This window comes from Fistularia commersonii, chromosome 20 (assembly GCF_037954325.1).
Source record: "Fistularia commersonii isolate RoL2024-O1a breed Wild chromosome 20, RoL_Fcom_v1.0, whole genome shotgun sequence".
Taxonomy (NCBI): Eukaryota; Metazoa; Chordata; class Actinopteri; order Syngnathiformes; family Fistulariidae; genus Fistularia; species Fistularia commersonii.
In genome coordinates, this window is record NC_141303.1 from 11,714,447 (window position 1) to 11,732,973 (window position 18,527).

An 18,527-nucleotide genomic window follows, 5' to 3' on the forward strand; every position below is an offset into this window, starting at 1 on the left:
ACGACGACCGTTCTGACCACGGAGGCGCGCGTCGCGCTCACGCAGAGCGGGTCCCTCTCTCGCCGCATCGCCCGCGGTGTCTCGTTCGCTTTCACTCGAACCCGTTCGTTATCGCCGTGCCCACGATCACGTCCACGCAGAAACACGTGCGACTCCCGCAATCTCCCGCAATCGTAACGTTTGACGTGATGAATGGCATCGCGCTGTAGTGACACGGTCTTTAACCACAACCTCCACGCTACTGTCCGCTGAGGTGGGGAGATATTCCGAGAATCTATCGATCCATCCGCAGGTGTGACTTCATCACTTTGTATATTAACACGAAAAAAAAAACGCGTGTTACGTGAACGAGCCCGTGTCCTCTCCACGCGGGTCGGATCCACGCGTATCCCGACAAGGAACCACAACACCCGCGCAGCATCAGCAGCCCCGCGCCGCCAGCTGTCCCGTCTCCAGAGCACTGCGGTACTGCGCGTCGCGACGTGAAAACTGGGTGAAAGAAAATGAAACAAGCAAACATCCACGACGAATATATACCCGGGTGTTAAGTAACTGTGACCCGTCTGTGACGTGGAAAGTTTCACGCGTGTCCCGCAGGACACCTGAGCGCAAGCACTTACCGTCTATCGCCATGATGCTCCGTGCCGGACTCTACCAACTCTTCGGGAGGGGGGGAGCGTGATGGGGAAGGGAGGTCATCTGTGTGTGTGTGTGTGTGTGTGTGTGTGTGTGTGTGTGTGAGAGAGAGAGAGAGAGAGAGAGAGAGAGAGAGAGAGCGAGAGAGAGACCTGACAAACATTGAGTATAGTTTTCATAAATATAAGTTGTATTTATTCTAAACTGGATTATATATGTGCTGTGAGTTGGAATGACCCTGGAGATTGCATGTTTTCCCTCTGTTTGAGCGGGTTTCCTCTGGGTTCTCCTGTTTCCTCCCAAAGTCCAAAAACATGCAGAGGGTTCTTTGGAATAAATTGGAAAAATGGCCCAGATTTATGAATGGTTGTCCGTCTCTATCTGGCCCTGCAATCAACTCCAGAGTCTACCTTTCCTCCAGGACAGGCTCCAGGGTGTAGGATAAAGCAGATGATAGTGGATGGATGGATGGATGGATGGATGGATGGATGGATGGATGGATGGATGGATGGACAGTTTACTAATTCAATCAACAAAACAACAGTCCAGATTTGTTCCTTTTATTGTTTTATTGTTCTTTATCTTTGAGTTTGGTTTCATCTTCGACTTTGCAAGCTCGCCCTGTACTTTCAACAGCAGTTTATAATCTATGCCTTTGCCTTTGTCTTTCCTACCTGAGGCTAGCAGACTTTTTAATTCCTCTTCCCTCAGCCGCAGGGAATCTTCAATCATGTAGTTACAGTTAACAGACAATTCATATTTAATTGTATTTCTTATTCTTCCTCCTTTCTACTATTATCTATTACTGTTATGTTTTTTACTTGAAACTCTGGCACAACAATTTCCTTCGGGATAAATAAAGTTGTTCTCATCTCATCTCATCTCATCTCATCTCATTTGAACAAATCTTACATTTCTTTTCTATTCTTTAAATTCACCATACTATTACAGCCTTTGTTGTGTATCAGAAATTTAGAATACATGGAATGCATACAAAATATCACTAAATATAAAGATCCCTATTTGTACAGTGTCTTTCTTCGCAGAATCTGATATTAAAATCCTCGCTAGAGCAGCACATTGCCAAGCAACAGGGAGTGGCGTATACCTTGCAGCTGATGCTGATATTATTTTGAAAATATGGCACAGGAAGGGGGTTGGATCCTCGGATCATTTGTCCATGTGTCATTTAAGGTTATTAGATAGTTGGTGACATGGAGAAGGAGCAAACACTAGCTGTAGTAATCGCTTCTTATTTTCTCTCTCTCTCTCTCTCATACAATCAGTCTGTATGTGTGTGTGTGTGTGTGTATGTGTGTGTATATATATATATGTATATATATATATATATAGAGAGAGAGAGAGAGAGAGATAGAGAGAGAGAGAGAGAGAGAGAGAGAGAGAATGAATGTAATAGAAAATAATGTGTCTTAATCATCCCACAATGAGGACATTTAAATTCGAACAGCAGAACGTGGACAGTGCAGTAAAGGTAGTTAGGTAATAAATATTCTTATAAGTTAAAAACAATAGTATACAAATTATTGGAAAATATAGAAAATCAAACATATATAATTGTATTACGTCCATTCTGTGGACTCTGTCTCTTCTGTGTCTTCTCTTCAAACATCTCAATAGAAGATCCCAGCCTACAAGCCTCTCTGCAGGTCTAAACCCGTCATCAAAACAAACCAGGTCTGGACTGAGGATGCTTCCTTGACCCTCCAATGCTGTTTCGAACACAAGAACTGGGGGATATTCAAAAAGGTCACTGATCTTGAGGAGTACACATCAGCTGTCTTGTCTTATGTTCATTTCTGCACCGATGCTGTCCTCCCTACAAAGACAATCACTGTCTTTCCTCACCAAAAGCTGTGGCTGGACAGCTCAGTGAGGCCCCTGCTTTAAGTCCGGGATGCTGCCCATAGAGCTGGTGACAGGCTGGTCTACAGCAGGCCCAGGAGCGATTTGTGAAAGGGCATACAGCTGGCAAAAAACAGATACAGACCACACATTGAGGACCACTTCTGTAACAATGATCCACACCACATGTGGAGAGGCATCAGGACCATAGCTGACTACAAGTCAGTTACTGTGGGCTGCCTTCTCTCAGATGTAGGCTCTATCTATGATGCCCGCATGCAAAAGAAGGCCAGGAATATTGCAACAGATCCTACCCATCCGGGCAACAGCCTGTTTGTGCCGCTCCCATCAGGAATGCGGTACAGGACAATCAAAACCCACGCATCTCGGCTGAAAAAGGGCTTCTGTTCAAGAGCTATAAAACCAATATCTCCCCCAAACCCTCCCCCTCCTTGCAAACTACCACACCCCATCCCCTGGCAGAGCACTCACATGCACACCTGAACCATTACCTGTTCAGCAGACACGTTTGCCTGCTGGAAAACACTGCAAAGGTTCAATCACAGTCTGTAAACACAGTTCACTGTGAAATTCACAAATCCAAGTGAAAGCTGTACCATGCAAAGAAGAAGAACCCATTCATTAACATGATCTAGAAACATATCTGCCTCCTCTTGGCAGCTCCTTTAAAAATAAGCGGAGTCCAAATAGAAAAAGTTATTTTTGATGACAATGAATGCCGTGTCTTGCGGATTAAAGAGGAGAGAGACCATACAAAAAACTCCTACAATGACGCCCCCCGGACTGTCGAGCCGTTAGAGTCCTGCATCAGACAAGAATGGGACACCATTTCTCCAAAATTCCAGCAACTGGTCTGCTCACTTCCCAGATGTCTGCAGATATTTGTTAAAAAAGAGGAGATGCTACACATCTGTAAGAATACTCCTTGTTTTCTCCCACCTCTTTGGAGATGTGTTGCTGCCATCAAATTAAAAAAATAGCTCATATTTTTTATGTAATGGTAAATGTCTCAGTTTCAACATTTGATGTTTGATTTATGAACCGTTGGCAATAAAAATGTGGGTTTATGACATTGGTTTTTATTTAGATTTTAAGAACCACCACAACCTTTCCCTGTATTTGTATAGAAATACATCCGAAAATAACAGTTGTTCAATGAGTCTACTTCGATAGGCTCCTTCTCTGTCTGACGTCACAACACAAGACACGCCCCCTTTGGTTTTTCAAAGTCTTTCCGCAAACTTTCGAGGCCGCGGTGATTTCGACTCGATATCTTCGGCGTCGTTTTCCACGGGGGAAACGCTTTAGCTGTCAAAAAAAATGACTGACGTCCGTGAGAGTGGGGACAGCACGGAGGAAAATGACTGGGAGGCAGCCAAACATTTTTTCGAAAATCTTAAAACTAACAAACCCTTACCGGTGAGTGTTTCCCAAAAAATGTTATTACCCCGGGCCGGTATGTGTTAGCATAGCTAAAAGATTAGCATCATTATTCCTAAGTGAATCCCGGTCGCTTTCCACCCACAGCCGAAACCCAGGTTTGCCGTCACCATCGCGGTGTCCTCCCGCACCCTCTTCAACATGGTAGAGGAGAGGAAGTTGTATGAGAACGAGGGCATGGAGAAGTATGTGGCTCACCAGGTGGAGCATGAGAACGAACCGTTGAAGCCCGGAGCCGCTTTCCCCTTCGTCAAGGTAGGCGGTGGTTCCAACCCCCTCGGGCGGGAGTGAGTAAGGAGTGCCTCTCAGCTCCTGTCAGTGCGGGCATATCTGAGGAAGTGTGTGACGAAAACTTTAACTCGTTCCCTTTTGATTTGTTATTTGGGGTTTGTCACCCTGACATTGCAAGTAAATTTGGTTGTAAATAAGATAACTCCTCGTCAACAACCCGATCGTAGTATTTCACCCATCAATGACGAACCATGAGGAAAAGGCACCCACTGAGCTGCCTCAGGGGAGTAGTTAGGAGCTCAGCGTCTTGCTCAACAACTCTTTGACAGGCTGGGAACACGGAAATCAAAGAAGGAGTGTTCGGTTCCCCCAAAGCCCCCCTTTCAAAATATTAGTTATTTTATCAGTAGATTATTCGGTTGATTAATTTTTTTTTAATTTTTTTTTAATTTTGGAGGTTCTCAAAATGACCAATAGAGGAAGAACTCGTAAGATGGATATCCTCGCAGCTCTCTCAACCCGTAGTAACTTGTAGTTTTGTTGTATAAATCAGAATGGAAAATTCTTTTGGAAGTTAAAGAAAAAAACAAAAACTTATATCCATAGAACTTTAAAATTAGCAATAATTCTGTATTGATTGATATAATGTATGAATGTCGACCATAAACATGAAATGAAAATTGGTATGGTTTATTGATTAAATAACTTTCCATGTTTTTATTTGTTTGTCATCAGTATGCTGTGGTTTAACGGAAAAAGCTGCGGTTGAAATGTTGCAAAACTTTGCATTGAACTACATGACAGATCCGTGTGCCGTTGGCTTTATCTCTCATGCAGGCTCTGATGACTGTCAACTCTCGGCTGAGGGAGCTCTATCCAGATAGCCAAGAGTTGTTTGATATTGTCTTAATGACCAATAACCATGCTCAAGTTGGAGTGCGCCTCATAAACAGCATTAATCACTACGGTAACTTCAGTCCTACCTGTTTTGTCAGTATACAACCAAATCGGCATTCTGCTCGGAAAAAAAACAACTGTACTGTGGAATCAGAACAAAATTCCAAGCCTGACTTTCTCCTTTCAGATTTGACCATTGAGAGATTCTGCATGACTGGAGGGAAAAGTCCAATAGGCTACCTGAAAGCCTATATGACTAACCTTTACCTTTCCAAGGATGCAGAGAAAGTCATAGAGGCCATAGAAGAAGGTATGTAATCAATATCACTGTGTCATATTGAGGTTATTAATACAAGTTTTATTGAAACTAGAGAGAAGAATGGCCATCATCACAGCCTTCACCTTGAATGATTCAATCTTTCCTCAACATCTTAACATCATGCGGAGTACTAAGATAATGATGGTCATTGTTTGATCTCCTAGATCTATAGTTGCTTAGTGTAATATTCTGTAGGAATATATTGTTGCTTTGATGTTGATGCTTTAATGTTGATGCTCTAATGTCGATGCTACGTACACTATATAAGTTGTACCAACCGATCCGCTACTTCATTCTGGAATATGCTCTGCCATGAAAGCAACCACCCGTTCTAACGTCGCATTGACCGTTATTGTACACACGGTACATTTCTCAAACCGAGAAACATAGCACTCAGGACCATAGGACTTGGGTTCTTTCCCAGCCTCTCTGGCTGTCAGGAACAGAAGGTTCCACCAAGTCCTCCCGCTTGCTAGCCAGCAGGGGACCTGAACAGCAGAGCGATGCTTACCAGTTCACCCCACTAAATCTGGCTACAGTGCACGTACTTCCCCATAATACAGGCTTATAAATATAGCACAGAGTAACCCCTTTCAAAGCTGCCCTTGAAATGGCCATGGTGTGTTTCGAGGGGTCCGTCGGGCCTCCTGGGAATCATTGTGCAAAGTTGGGCTGACAAACCATCTCTTGGGGGCAAGCGTTGTTTAGACACCTAGCAGCTCAACCGTTTACTGTCCTGCTACATAAAACAGCAGAGTTCAAGGCCGCCACAGTCACTATGGGCTACCAGCATTAACGCACCATTCACACCATTTAGCGTCCCCATCGTATACATGGCGTAAACACTCACGCTCCCACAGTCGGACAGGCTGGAGTTGAAAGCTACCGACACACTTAGAAACTAGATTTTCTTGCTGACAGTATTAGGGAACATGAGTAGTTTTGGCCATAAAGCCACAGCCACAGTACATTTACATATTTACTGATAGGTTAAATCACAATTCATGTTGAAATCTTCTTGTCATGGCAACTGGACTTGAATTTCTTCACTTGAAGACATTTTACCCCTCATCTGAGAGAGGCTTCTTTAGTAAGCATGGAGGTTTCAACAAGAATTCCCCATAACCTGCATGACAGAGAACCTCCACAGACATATATCCACAATGTTATCCATCAGGGAAAAAACACCACATTTGCTAAATAAACCATTCGCCTGCAGTTATCCTAAATATAGGGAGTCATCTCTACAACAGAGGTGACATCAGAGTGCCCTGCTTGTACGTCTCTCTTCAACTAATTTTAACCTGAAAAGTTATTAAATATAACAAACACTGACCGTCGTCTGGTAAAATCCTTTTTGACCGATTAACACATTCTATGTTTTTAAAATAGCAAATAAAAGGGAAATTCTATTAAACATCAGCAAGGAGTTACATAAAATTAGAAAAACAATTAATAAACTGTACTTGTAAATGTATGTTTTTCATGTTTTTTTGTTGTAAAATTATGCTTATTTCTGGGGAGGGCCTCTGGGTCATGGTAGAGATGGCAGTTTGAGTCTTGTGCTCCTCAACGGTTTCCGTTATTAACCCTGATAACTACACAGATAATGTCCAAGAGGGTGTATTTATACAAGATAAAGAACAAGGTTAACACAAGGAATAAAAAAAAATATTGATTGAATAGACACTGCAAAGTGATGCTAGCTGAAGTGGCTCTCCGACATGCAACATTAACAAGGACGGTGAGGACGAGGCTTGCCTACTTAGCATATTGTGTGAACTGAGGCTTCAAAAAAGACAGCAAACAGCAACTCATCAAGATAAAGCAAGAGCTAAACGGGACCAATAACAGACTAGAGGAAGCTAAGACCCGAATTGAAGAAGCAGAAATGGTAATACAGGCAATGACAACACTTGTGAAACGGCTTTTCCAGCGCCAGGCTAGCACTGATAGATCAAGAAGGTCAGGCTCGCAGAGATAATATCCGAATCTACAGTATACTTGAGAACACAGAGGGTGGCAAAATCTTCGCATTTTTGGAGAAGCTGCTAAAAGAGTCATTGGATGTTCCGCTGGAGTTGGATCTTAAAATTGAAAGAGCAAACAAGGCTACAGTGCCTAAATGTACGGATGCCCTGGTCCATCATTGCCAAGTTTGTGAGCAATAGAGAAGGAAGAGGTGATCTGTAAAGCCTGGCAGGAAAGAGGTGGTGGGAAAACACCACCAACCTAAAGTGAGGTTACAATCTCGATCAGTCTGAAGGAGGGAAACGACAGAATGGATTGTGAATCATTCAGACCAGTTTTGGTCTTGAATATTGAGTACAAATTGTATACATTGATACTTGCCAAAAGAGCTGAAGAAGCCCTCCCTCGCCTTTTCCATACAGGCCAGACAGGTTTCATCTCACAGAGACGAACCTATGGCAACATCAGATGCTTATTACATCTTGAGTCACATAAAAATACATAAACTACAAGCTTTATCGATTACCCTTGACGCAATGACGGCATCTGACTCTTGAGAGGTTCGGTTTTTGTAAAGAATTCGTTACAGGTATTAGTACCCTATATAATAATCATGCAACGGCATGCATAAAAATAAATGGATATCCTTCAGAGATAAATTAGAACAGGGCACTACACATGGTTGTGGATTTTCACCACTTATCTTTGCGCTATACATCGAACCACTCGCTTAACCTTCTCCAGGCAGATGTTGCAGATTTGCGACAGCCAAATATCAGATTTTTCCTGCAACTACAACTTAATTTGAGCCTGAGAGGGTTAATGGATCAGGCAATCTGATAACATTAAGGGTATCAATATAAATGGGGAGTAACGCAAATATATTGTATGCGGACAACGTTTTAATATATTTAAATGATCCAGCTGATTCAGTCTCTTGGCTATTTGATCTTTTTGATACTTTTGGAAAATAAGCAAGATACAAACTAAATGTGCAGAAAACCCAAATTCTAAAAACAAAATTACACTCCCTCAAAAGAATTCTGGGATAAACTCCATCTCAAATGGAGCCAGACTACCTTGAAATATGTAGGGATGATACCTGAAGATACTTCTAAATTAACATAGACGAAATAACAAACTAAGCGAACCAACGTAGTCTGACTGTACAAGGGCATTTATAGAAAACAATCAAAATTTCCGTCTTCAACAAAAAGTGATTTTGTCTGCCAAAAAAAAAAGAAAAATTATACTTATTTCTAACATCTAAAAACTGTGACTGATAGATTCGCTCACCTTAAAATCTTATCAAATGCTTTGGTGACCCACTTCTGTTTTATCTATCTTAATTTTTGCTTTTTCAGTTTTGAGCAAATATTTTGACCATTAAACATGCAGCAGGTTAATTGGAAAAAAAATGGGAAAAGTTGCCCTGAATGACTGAGTGAATGTTGTCTGTCTTTGTATGTGGCCCTTTGCATCCCCCGCAACCCTGAGTGCAGGATAAGCGGCAGAATATGGATGGATGGATTATGATGGGTGCCAATTAATCAAAAAAATAATGGTCTTTGAATATCATTTTTTTTCCAAATGATTCACACAGGATACCAGCAAATCGTCCCTTTCAAGCAAACTGAAATTGTTGTTTCTGTTTACACACACTTATTTGTGGACTCGACTGTGACTCAGTCTTGCTGTTGAGGAAAATGTCGGTCTGGCAGTGTTCAGCCAGAAGGCTCTACGTGTAGTCATTGTGTAGTTAATGACTCCCTGCTGTGTAAATGCAGACAAAACAAACATCAGAAAACATGCATTTAGAATGATTCGTAGAAGATATGAAGTCGTAGAAGGATGCTTCCCTACATCTTTGAGCCACACTGTTGGGCAGTTGACTCCAGAAGGTCTATTATTAGAGTCTGAATTCTCTGGCTTTTCCAACCAAATATTTTGAGGCCATTCCAGTCCAATGTTCAGCATCAACACTTTTTTAGAGACTGGAACATCCATGGCCACAAACACTGGGAAGAATGATTTTGTGTGCAGCACTTTAAGCTGCTTAATGAACACTATATGCAGTCATTTTTGATATTCTTACTGTTAATTTTAATTTGCTGACAGTGTTGTCGCATCTTCGGCTGAAGCGACAGCCAGGTAAGGTAGAAATGTGTTTTGTCCTCACAGTTGTAATATACACACTGTCTCTGCTAGGCATCGCTGCAGCCACCATGTTCATGCCTGAAACAGAGAACGAACTGAATGAGACCCAGCTGAGAGTCGCCTTCGACGGCGACGCCGTTCTCTTTTCGGACGAGTCAGAGGTGATTGTGAAGAAGCACGGGCTGGACGTCTTCTTTGAGCACGAGAAAGAGTTTGAGAATAAGCCTCTCGCTCAGGTAATCATACTTTCTGGGAAAAACACATTTAAGAGCTGTGCTTTATAACATTAACTTGTAAGCTGTTTTTTCACCTTTTCCAGGTATGTACCATAACTGTAGATTTGTTGATTACACTGTCAGTACAGCAGATTTGTGTCAACTGAACTTTCCCTTCTAGGCCTCCATAACTACCTGCCTGGTTCTTTACCGATTCCTGATGCATTTACAGCCCGCAAAACCCCCACAAATGTTCAAGTGAAAGTCTTTCTAAGATCTCATTTTAAATCTAGCCCAAAATTCGTGTTATAAATCCCTTTTAATATTGCTGAAACGATTCTAAAATACACATCTCGTTTGTCTATCTATTCAAAGAAAATTAGCACAAAGTTTTCTGTTTTTTGTATTTATTTTTTATGTCAGCATGGAATTTTCAATTTCTTAAATCTGTCAGGTGCATTTTTCATGTTCTAGCTCTAGTTGGTCGGAGATTACGTTCATTTTATCCACATAACTGCTTGGACTCGTTTACAGACCAGTAGCAACTCCTTTGCATTTGGTTTCAGGTTTTAGATGCAAATACTTCATTGTTGAACAAATGTAAATCAATTTTAATAGACATCCATCCACTTGGGCTAATGTTTACATTAATCACTTTGCTTTCTATAAGAACTTCTGTTCCTCATTCCTGTTTTAAAAAACCTTTTTCTTAAGCGTGATTCTGTCATCTTTTTAGGGTCCCTTGAAGGGCTTCCTGGAAGCTCTGGGGAAGCTCCAGAGAAAATTCTATGCCAAGAACGAACGTATGGACTGTCCCATTCGAACCTTCCTGGTAACAGCTCGTAGTGCAGCCAGCTCTGGTGCTCGAGTCCTGAAGACCCTCCGCAGCTGGGGCTTGGAGATTGATGAGGCTCTCTTCCTGGCCGGAGCTCCTAAAGGACCCCTCCTGCAGAAGATTAGACCCCACATATTCTTTGATGACCAGATGTTCCATGTTGAAGGGGCCAGTGAATTGGGAACCATTGCTGCACATGTCCCCTATGGCATCGGGCAGAAATACCACCGGGGGAAACTCATCGAGCCGCCGCAGAAAACAGAGTGAGCTCTTGAAAAAGATGATCAAAATATGAAAAAAAGCACTGCGTTTTTGTCTGCATAATAACAGATTGTTAAATGCTTTGATACACTATTTTTTTTAGGGTTTGCTAGGATTGGGGAGATCCTTGAGGTTAAAGCAGTTTTGGATTTTTCTGCGTATTATTTTATCATTTCCGACCACATATCTGAATATATTTTCAAAGCAAGAAGTACTTGATTTGACAGTAAGCGTTTCTGTTTGGAGAAAAAAAGGTCAGATTCATGTACTGTTGATGCTGCTTAATACCTGTTTACCCTTTTCAAATGTTTACTGCATTAGAGTGAACAAACTTTCCACTGTTACCAGTAACACTTGGTATTATAAGTGGTGATTTTACATTTCTTCTGATTTTCTGAGGTTTTGGCTGGGCTAGAGAATATTTATGCGGTTCCTTTTTATTTTTTTAAAACGCTTAAATTTCCTAAGACCACCTGGTGTTAGATTGTACACTCACTTTCGGGCCATTTCTTGTCGTGGGGTTTAAGGTATGTTCTCTTAATGTTTGCTGTCTAGACATGCAAACAGTTGTGTTATCTGAGTTTTTATCTGTTTTACATTATAAAAATACTAATATATTTAATGTATTCCTATTTTTAATGATAGCAATTGCATCCTGGTGAAGGTTTCTTAAACAATTCTATGGAGGTTCTGTCATCCAGGTTATGGTGAATTCTTGTTGAAATCTTCTTGTCTTGGCAACTGGTTTGAATTTTTTCACTTTAAGACCTTTCATCCCTTATCTGAGAGGCTTCTTCAGGTTTAATGACCTGTTGGGAGTTTCTGAAAGTAAGTGCAAGAGTTTTGGGTGGGTCTAGGTTATGGTGGCTTGTTATGTAAACGTGACAGTTGCAGAAACGATGTGTAAGGGAGTAGTTGCGCTAATAGTGTCGTTCTTTGGAAAAAAAAAAGAGCAACTTAGTGGTATTACCTGGACTGGAATGTGAAAAGATAAAGCAAAACAAAAGAGTAAAACCTGTTAGATCACATGAACTAAGGCTCATGTGGTTGTTGCCGGGGGCTGGTTCTGGTGGTTAGGTCTTTCCTGGTTGTTTGAAGGGTGCAGATAGGCCTCGTCTGTGTGTGCAAATCTGTATGGTATTGATCCCAGTATAGCAGTCACTCCCATTAGTATAACAACCCCCCTTAAACCTAGTTTCTGCAGATCAACTCTTCCACTTACACAACAAGCCACCATAACCAATATAACCTATATTCGGAAACTCCCTAAAGGTCATTAGAATTGAAGCCGCCTCTCGGATAAGGGGTAAAACATCTTTCTCCTTCCTACTATTATCTATTACTGTTATGTTTTTGCTTGAAACTCTGGCACAACAATTTCCTTCGGGATAAATAAAGTTGTTTTTCATCTCTCTCATCTCATCTCATCTTCAAGTGAAGAAATTCAAGTCCATTCGCCCAGACGAGATTTCGACCAAAAAGTTTCTTAAACAAATTGCACAATGTAGGAATCTATAAATGTATAAAGCAGGGAATGTCATATTGCAGTAGGACGGTTAATTGTTTATTGCTGTTTATCAAGATCGAATGAATATATACCTTTTGTGCCTCTTTTTTTTTAGAACCTCATTAAAAGATTGCAGAGACCCCACTAGTTTCTTTCTTTCTGTTCGTTTTCAATCTCAGCAGTAGATGGTGCTGTTGAGCTAATGTTGTTCGCCTGTAGTACAACCAATGTTTGTTTTTTCTTCCAGTCTTTCTGCATCTCCAGAAAAAGCATCACTGGCATGGGCATTGCAAGCTGCCCCTGCTCTTTATATTTGAATGAATATATTCAAATCCCAGTTCAGCTGGGGCAGCTTGCAATGCCCATGGGGCAGTTCAGTATATATAATATATACTGTATATAGTATTGCACAGTAAATGTTAAGTTCTCCTTCTCCCATGGATTTTTAGAAAAATTGACTACATTTCCCCAGATATGTGATAACAAATTTCCATGTAAAATTGATATAGCTGCAATTTGACTTTAGTGCTACTTGTCATCACACATGGTGATCTGCTGAATTGGGGTGTGTGTGTGTGTATGTGTGTGCACGCACATTTCAGTCTGAAATTGTAGTCATTTCCTTATGTCGGTTGCAGACACTTTAAGAGTGTAACCCAGCTTGTGAAAGTTCTAAAAATGGAAGACTCCATCTTAATTAAGATTGCAAGCAATTTTATGGTGATATTTGTGAACCTTGTGAGACAGTTTTATTTCAACTTTTCATAAGCTGACTTATTCCTCTTGCAGGTAAGAGGAATTTGCAGGGAGACATGGTTTTGTTAGCAAGAAGAATCCGTGCATTCCTGAGTGCTGGGTCCAACCGGCTGTTGCCATGGGTACGCAGTGCTGACACCACAAAAACTGTATGCTTGTTGAAGATATAATTAATAACAAAGGATTGAAGGCAACACTAGCATGGAGTTCAGCGTGTTGAACCCCATCACACAGTTGCTATAACTGGCACCAGGTCTGTCAGTGAGTGTATGTATGTCTCTGCGTCTGGTGTGTTTGGGTGTGTGCATAACATCTACGGAAACACTACTCCCATGGTCTAGAGCCACATTAATCTTTTTGACAAGCAATTTGCTCTAAGTATGTTTTCTTGGTTGGTGACCAGAAAAATATAGGTAGTGGTTTTATGAAAGAAATTCATTTGAAGCAGCATCTCCTAACTGTTGTCCTTTACCTTCCAGCCCTGGATTTTCTGGACTTTGAACATTGATTGATTGATATTTTTCTATTTTTTCTAACAAATTTTTTAAGCCCGACTAATGCCTGACTAATAATATACTGCTCAAAGAAGATAAAGGGAACATTTAAACAACACAATATAACTCCAGTCACAATGCTGTGAAATCATGCTGTCCACTTAGAAAGCAACACTGATTCATTTTGAATTGTTTTAAGCACATTACATCAAAATTGGATCAGTCTGTAGTGCATTTTTCCTCTTTAATTTTGAGTGTGACTCCAAATCTAGACCATGGGTTAATATTTTTGATTTCCATTGATAATTTTTCTGTTATTTTGTTGTCACCACATTCAACTATGTAAAGTCGAACAAAGCATTCAATAAGAATATTTCATTCATGGATGTCGTATTTTAGTGTTTCCTTAATTTTTTTTTTTGCAGTGTATAATACTCTTCATCTGTCACACATGTATGTCTTATTTAATGTTTGGTTGTTGTTTGTGTTGTTTTGTTGGTGTTTCCATATTTTCTCCTCCTTTTTAAGCAATGTTTATTTTTTCTATTTATTTACTGGTGAGTTCAATGAGTAACTGCCAATTCAAAGTCTCTATGATTTGTACCTTTCTTTGTTGGTACATTGTGTCTGTACCTTCCTATATAAAGAACATATGTGTATACACTTACACACCTAAGCATTTAAGTTTAAGGTTTTCCTCAGGGGATAGAAATATTATAAAGCCCGTACCTATAAAATGGGGAGAGTTGAAGGTGTTGTGACTGTTATAAGGTCAAATATGGCAAATCAAAAGCTATGAGGATTTGAAATTGCTTCTCCCCTCACAAGATGCTCCTTTAGTTTTACAAGCCAATAAGAATTCAATCCAGTTAGTGCATCCCAGAATTATTACCAATTGTAAAAATGAGCATCACTGTAATGTAAGTCCATTTTGTGGATGACGTCTCTGTTTGGTTTGGTTTGCGATACTGTTTGTATCAGCGGTGAACACAACCATTAAAATTTATGTGAGAATAAGAGCTGGCAAAAACTTACTGTTGAAAGCAAACAAAAGTTTTTAATATCAGTGAGTTAAAAAAAAGAATGTTTTGTTTGTAGTTGTATGAAAGAGGGCATACTTTATAATTTAGCAGCCTTCCAGTAATGTTTTGCAGAATTGTTGGCTAATCGATCATTGTAAATCAGCAGGATGCTCAGCCGATCAGAGCATTTTCTGATAGTAACATTAGCAGTTACTATCTGCAAATGTTAATATCTGATTGTGTATCTATGACCAAAAGGATCCATTGCTGTTGCAAATTTAAAATCATGTGTATTTCATTAAATTATCTCACAGCATTGTGCTGCCGGCCCAAAAAAATGTCACCTTGCATGATGAAGTCGGACTTTCCATTTCTGAAAACAACTCAGTGGAACTGCCACATGAAGCCACGGTCACCATTTGCTGTGCAACCGACTTGGTGCACGCACTGATGTGTTGTGAGTTGGTTAACAGAAAAGTGTGGTAGAAGAATTACATGTATTGAGGTCAGTCACTCCCCCTCTTCAGTTGCAACACTGTATAGAATAATTATCCATTTCAAGCCCACAAGCTTAAAAGCTGTAGATTAGAGCTACAGTGTTCATATGAAGACAGTATATTTGTTTTCCAGAGGTGTTTGGCTCAACTTGCTTTGTTATGATTCAAAGCGAGTTAACGGGCGCTTAAAAAGTGATGCTCATCATTGCAGTGTGTGTGAGGTTCTGTAATTGTTGTCTGCCTTAAGTGATTGAAGACGTGTGTGTTCTGCTGGTATTCTAGGAAAATATCTCTGCACCTCCAGATCAAGCTTGCCATTCAATTAAGCTTCTCTGATTGCATTCTGTGGAAAACCACCCCACAGGTCTGAAGGTGCTGACGGTATCTCTACATGACACGGATTACTGATGCTGCCCTGGCACTCGTTTTCCACTTTCTGGCTTTTCACATGTTGGCCTGTTAGCTGTTATTGACATCTTCAACTAAGATGCATGACAGTTACCGACCGCCATAGCTGATGATCCAATAACACGGACCTTAAGAGGTGAACCTGTTAAGTGAACTGAGAATGGAGTAATCAATGGCTGCTTTTCCGTTTAGTCCTAATGACCAGCGGGATGAGCTGGAGAGAGAGGGAGGACTCTCGTGGAAGAAAGGACAATGCTTAATATAGGTTGGAGGTCCTGTAATTCACAGATGCTTACAGTTTGTAGCTTAGAAGATAATCTGATGGAGAATTCATCCATTCTACATTATCCTGGTAACAGGGTGGAGGATGGGCTGGAGCCAATCCCATCATGCTCTTTGTGTAATTTCTAATATGTTCCACTCTTTATTTGCATTAGTTCAAAACTATTTGGAATATACAAAGATAACACAATCTGCCTTCAAAGAAAAACAGCCCAGACCAAACAAATCAATCCATGTTGCATACTTTGTCACTGGTGTAAGAGCTTCTGTAAGTCAGCCTTTGTGAGATTGCTGTAGGTTTTAGTTTTTTTTTTTTTTGTGAGGATATGCCTTTATTTTTCCAATAAATCAAACTCATGAAGGGTAACTCAGAGTTCATTCCACCATTTTATCGTCATGGACATCCCAGGTGCCAGCGTTGCAAGATTTATGCCCTGGCCCATAGTTCGATATTACTAAAGGCATAGAGCAGGTTAAAGGGGAATGTAAATACTTGTGGCATTGAGAGTCCTAGTCATGTGACCAAAACTTTGCATTTGATGTCTTTAAATGGCAGCAGAGAAATTAAATCTTACTGTTCATTTTATTCAATTGATCTATTTTATACACACACACACGCACACACATATATATAACATATATATGAATATAAATCCTACACATCATCTTAAACACTGCTAGATAAATATAAGACCAATCCCATTCAGTAATTCCATATAAGGGTCATGTTCCCACTTTTGTTTTTATGAGATCTGTGTTCACCACTTAACTTTCACCAAGGCCATCATAAATCTTTGAAATAGCTTGCCTTTTTGATAGCTTCAATTGGAGTTCAGTGCCTGAATATGTACTTCTTGATATTAATAAATCTAAATAAACAGGAAGTACCCAAGTTCAATTTTTCTCTTGAAATTGAGACTAAATGGTGGAAGTTACCATATACATTTTGCATTGCATTGCATGTCACCCCAACAAGAAAATTATTTCTCAGATGACTGTTTTTGACCAGCTTTACTTTAATTTCAATTATAATTGCTATGTTTAGAGAGCATTACAGTGATGCTCTGTCAGTCTAGTGTTTATGTTATTTATCCTTTGCACGAGGCTGTGTGGGCAGATGTGGGAGAGTAGTGCATTAATTCGAGAAAAGCAGAGATGGACACACTGCCATGGTAACAGCTGAGTGACACAAGGCCAAAGCCGATCATTCCTAACATTTATTCTGTTCACCGGGCTTAGTGAGGGACACAGAGTTTGGCCCCTGCAGAGACTCATTCCATCCAGACAGTGGCACAACAAACCAACGAGGGAAAAGTAGGGAGGAAATCACTGAGCGGGCAAGCATCACCAATTATCTCCACCTCTGCACTCGTACTGGGAATCCATTTCAGCACCATTACCTCTGGGCAGCCATGGGCTGACAGTCTCTTGTCAGGGCCGTAGTTGTAAATTGGCTTCCATCCCTCTCCTCCTTCTTCGACTGAAAACAGATTATTAAAGACATTCATCATCAAAAAGGCATGAGCCTGTCTGGAAATTCTGAAAATGGTTTTGAGTAGCAGCACAGTCGAAAGGCCCGAAGAAAAGGGAAACGTGTGTGTGTTGGGGGGGGGGGGGGGGGGGGGGGGGTCCGGAGGAGGGATAATAATAAAAAGGTTTGTCTGTGTTCCTCCCTGACACCAGACTGGAGGGTCCCATGGGTGGCCTGCAAACTTCCTGGGCTACGGCAGCAGGCAGGGTGTGGGGCCCATCATTGGAGATATACAGGCTCACAGCAGGACACCCAGTTATGGCTAAAACCCTCCATGTCGGATCTGCGCTAATGATACCCTTAGAGACAGAAACAGTGTGGCTCCCGCATGATAAGATGCACAGTGCAGAATATTATTCTTGTCTGATCCAAGTTGACTCGTTGAAAATAGACTGTAGACTGGTAGAGCTGTTGGTTTTATCTTCCGGGTTTTGCACAAACATCATATTATTGACATAAGCAACTCATGTTTAAGATTTGAGCCCAGGGCAGGTTGTGTATTCGTAGACAGTGAAGAAGGGATGATATGCTAGTTGCTGCAAGGGGTGGTGCTCCCCATTGCATATTCCTGAGAACTAATGAGCCTACATTTCCACTCTGAATTGTTTCTATTTTTAGCCAAAGATAGATTGAGGTCTCACTCTAGGCAGGCTTATTGTAACCCAACGTGCTGTATTTCTTTCAACCTGCTGCCATAACTTGCTCGTCCAGATCCCTTACACTCCTATGCGCAGTGGTGTTATCAATGCAGTTACGTAACCACGTGAATATTGATGAACATTACAGCTACAGCACGGTCGTATGAAACTGTCTTTGACACATTCATTCAGAGTTGCTTCAGTAACATGAAATCTGTGATCTGTTGGCAACAGCCTTGTCCCAAGGCTGTATGTTCAAAAAAAGAACAGATTTTTGGCGGAATCCAAAAGGAAATACAAAGATTGAACTGTTTTGTCATCGATGTTGCTTTTATATGTATTATTATGTACCTCAGTATATCTAATTCTAATTGGTTGTTTTCTCAGTTTTGTATTATAAGACAGCGTTCAGGGAGATAAAAAGAAGAGAAAAAAATTGTACCTTCATGAGCTCATGTTTTATATTTACTTGAACTCTGGTCTAGCTTGACTTTCTAACTGTGTTGTAGAGATGGAAGATTTTATTTTCCCTAAGCCATCATTAGA

The 18,527-nt window shown here is 40.7% G+C and overlaps 1 protein-coding gene across 1 annotated transcript; it reads left to right on the plus strand.

The window, feature by feature from the left end:
- Positions 1-3,760: 3,760 nt before the first annotated feature.
- On the plus strand, positions 3,761-12,491 carry LOC147222953 (cytosolic 5'-nucleotidase 1A-like). The gene is made up of 6 exons (XM_086167291.1): positions 3,761-3,939; positions 4,048-4,215; positions 5,029-5,158; positions 5,276-5,398; positions 9,587-9,771; positions 10,487-12,491. The coding sequence occupies exons 1-6, from the start codon at positions 3,841-3,843 to the stop codon at positions 10,850-10,852; spliced, it is 1,071 nt and encodes a 356-aa protein (XP_086023417.1). The 5' UTR covers positions 3,761-3,840; the 3' UTR covers positions 10,853-12,491.
- The last annotated feature ends 6,036 nt before the right edge of the window (positions 12,492-18,527 follow it).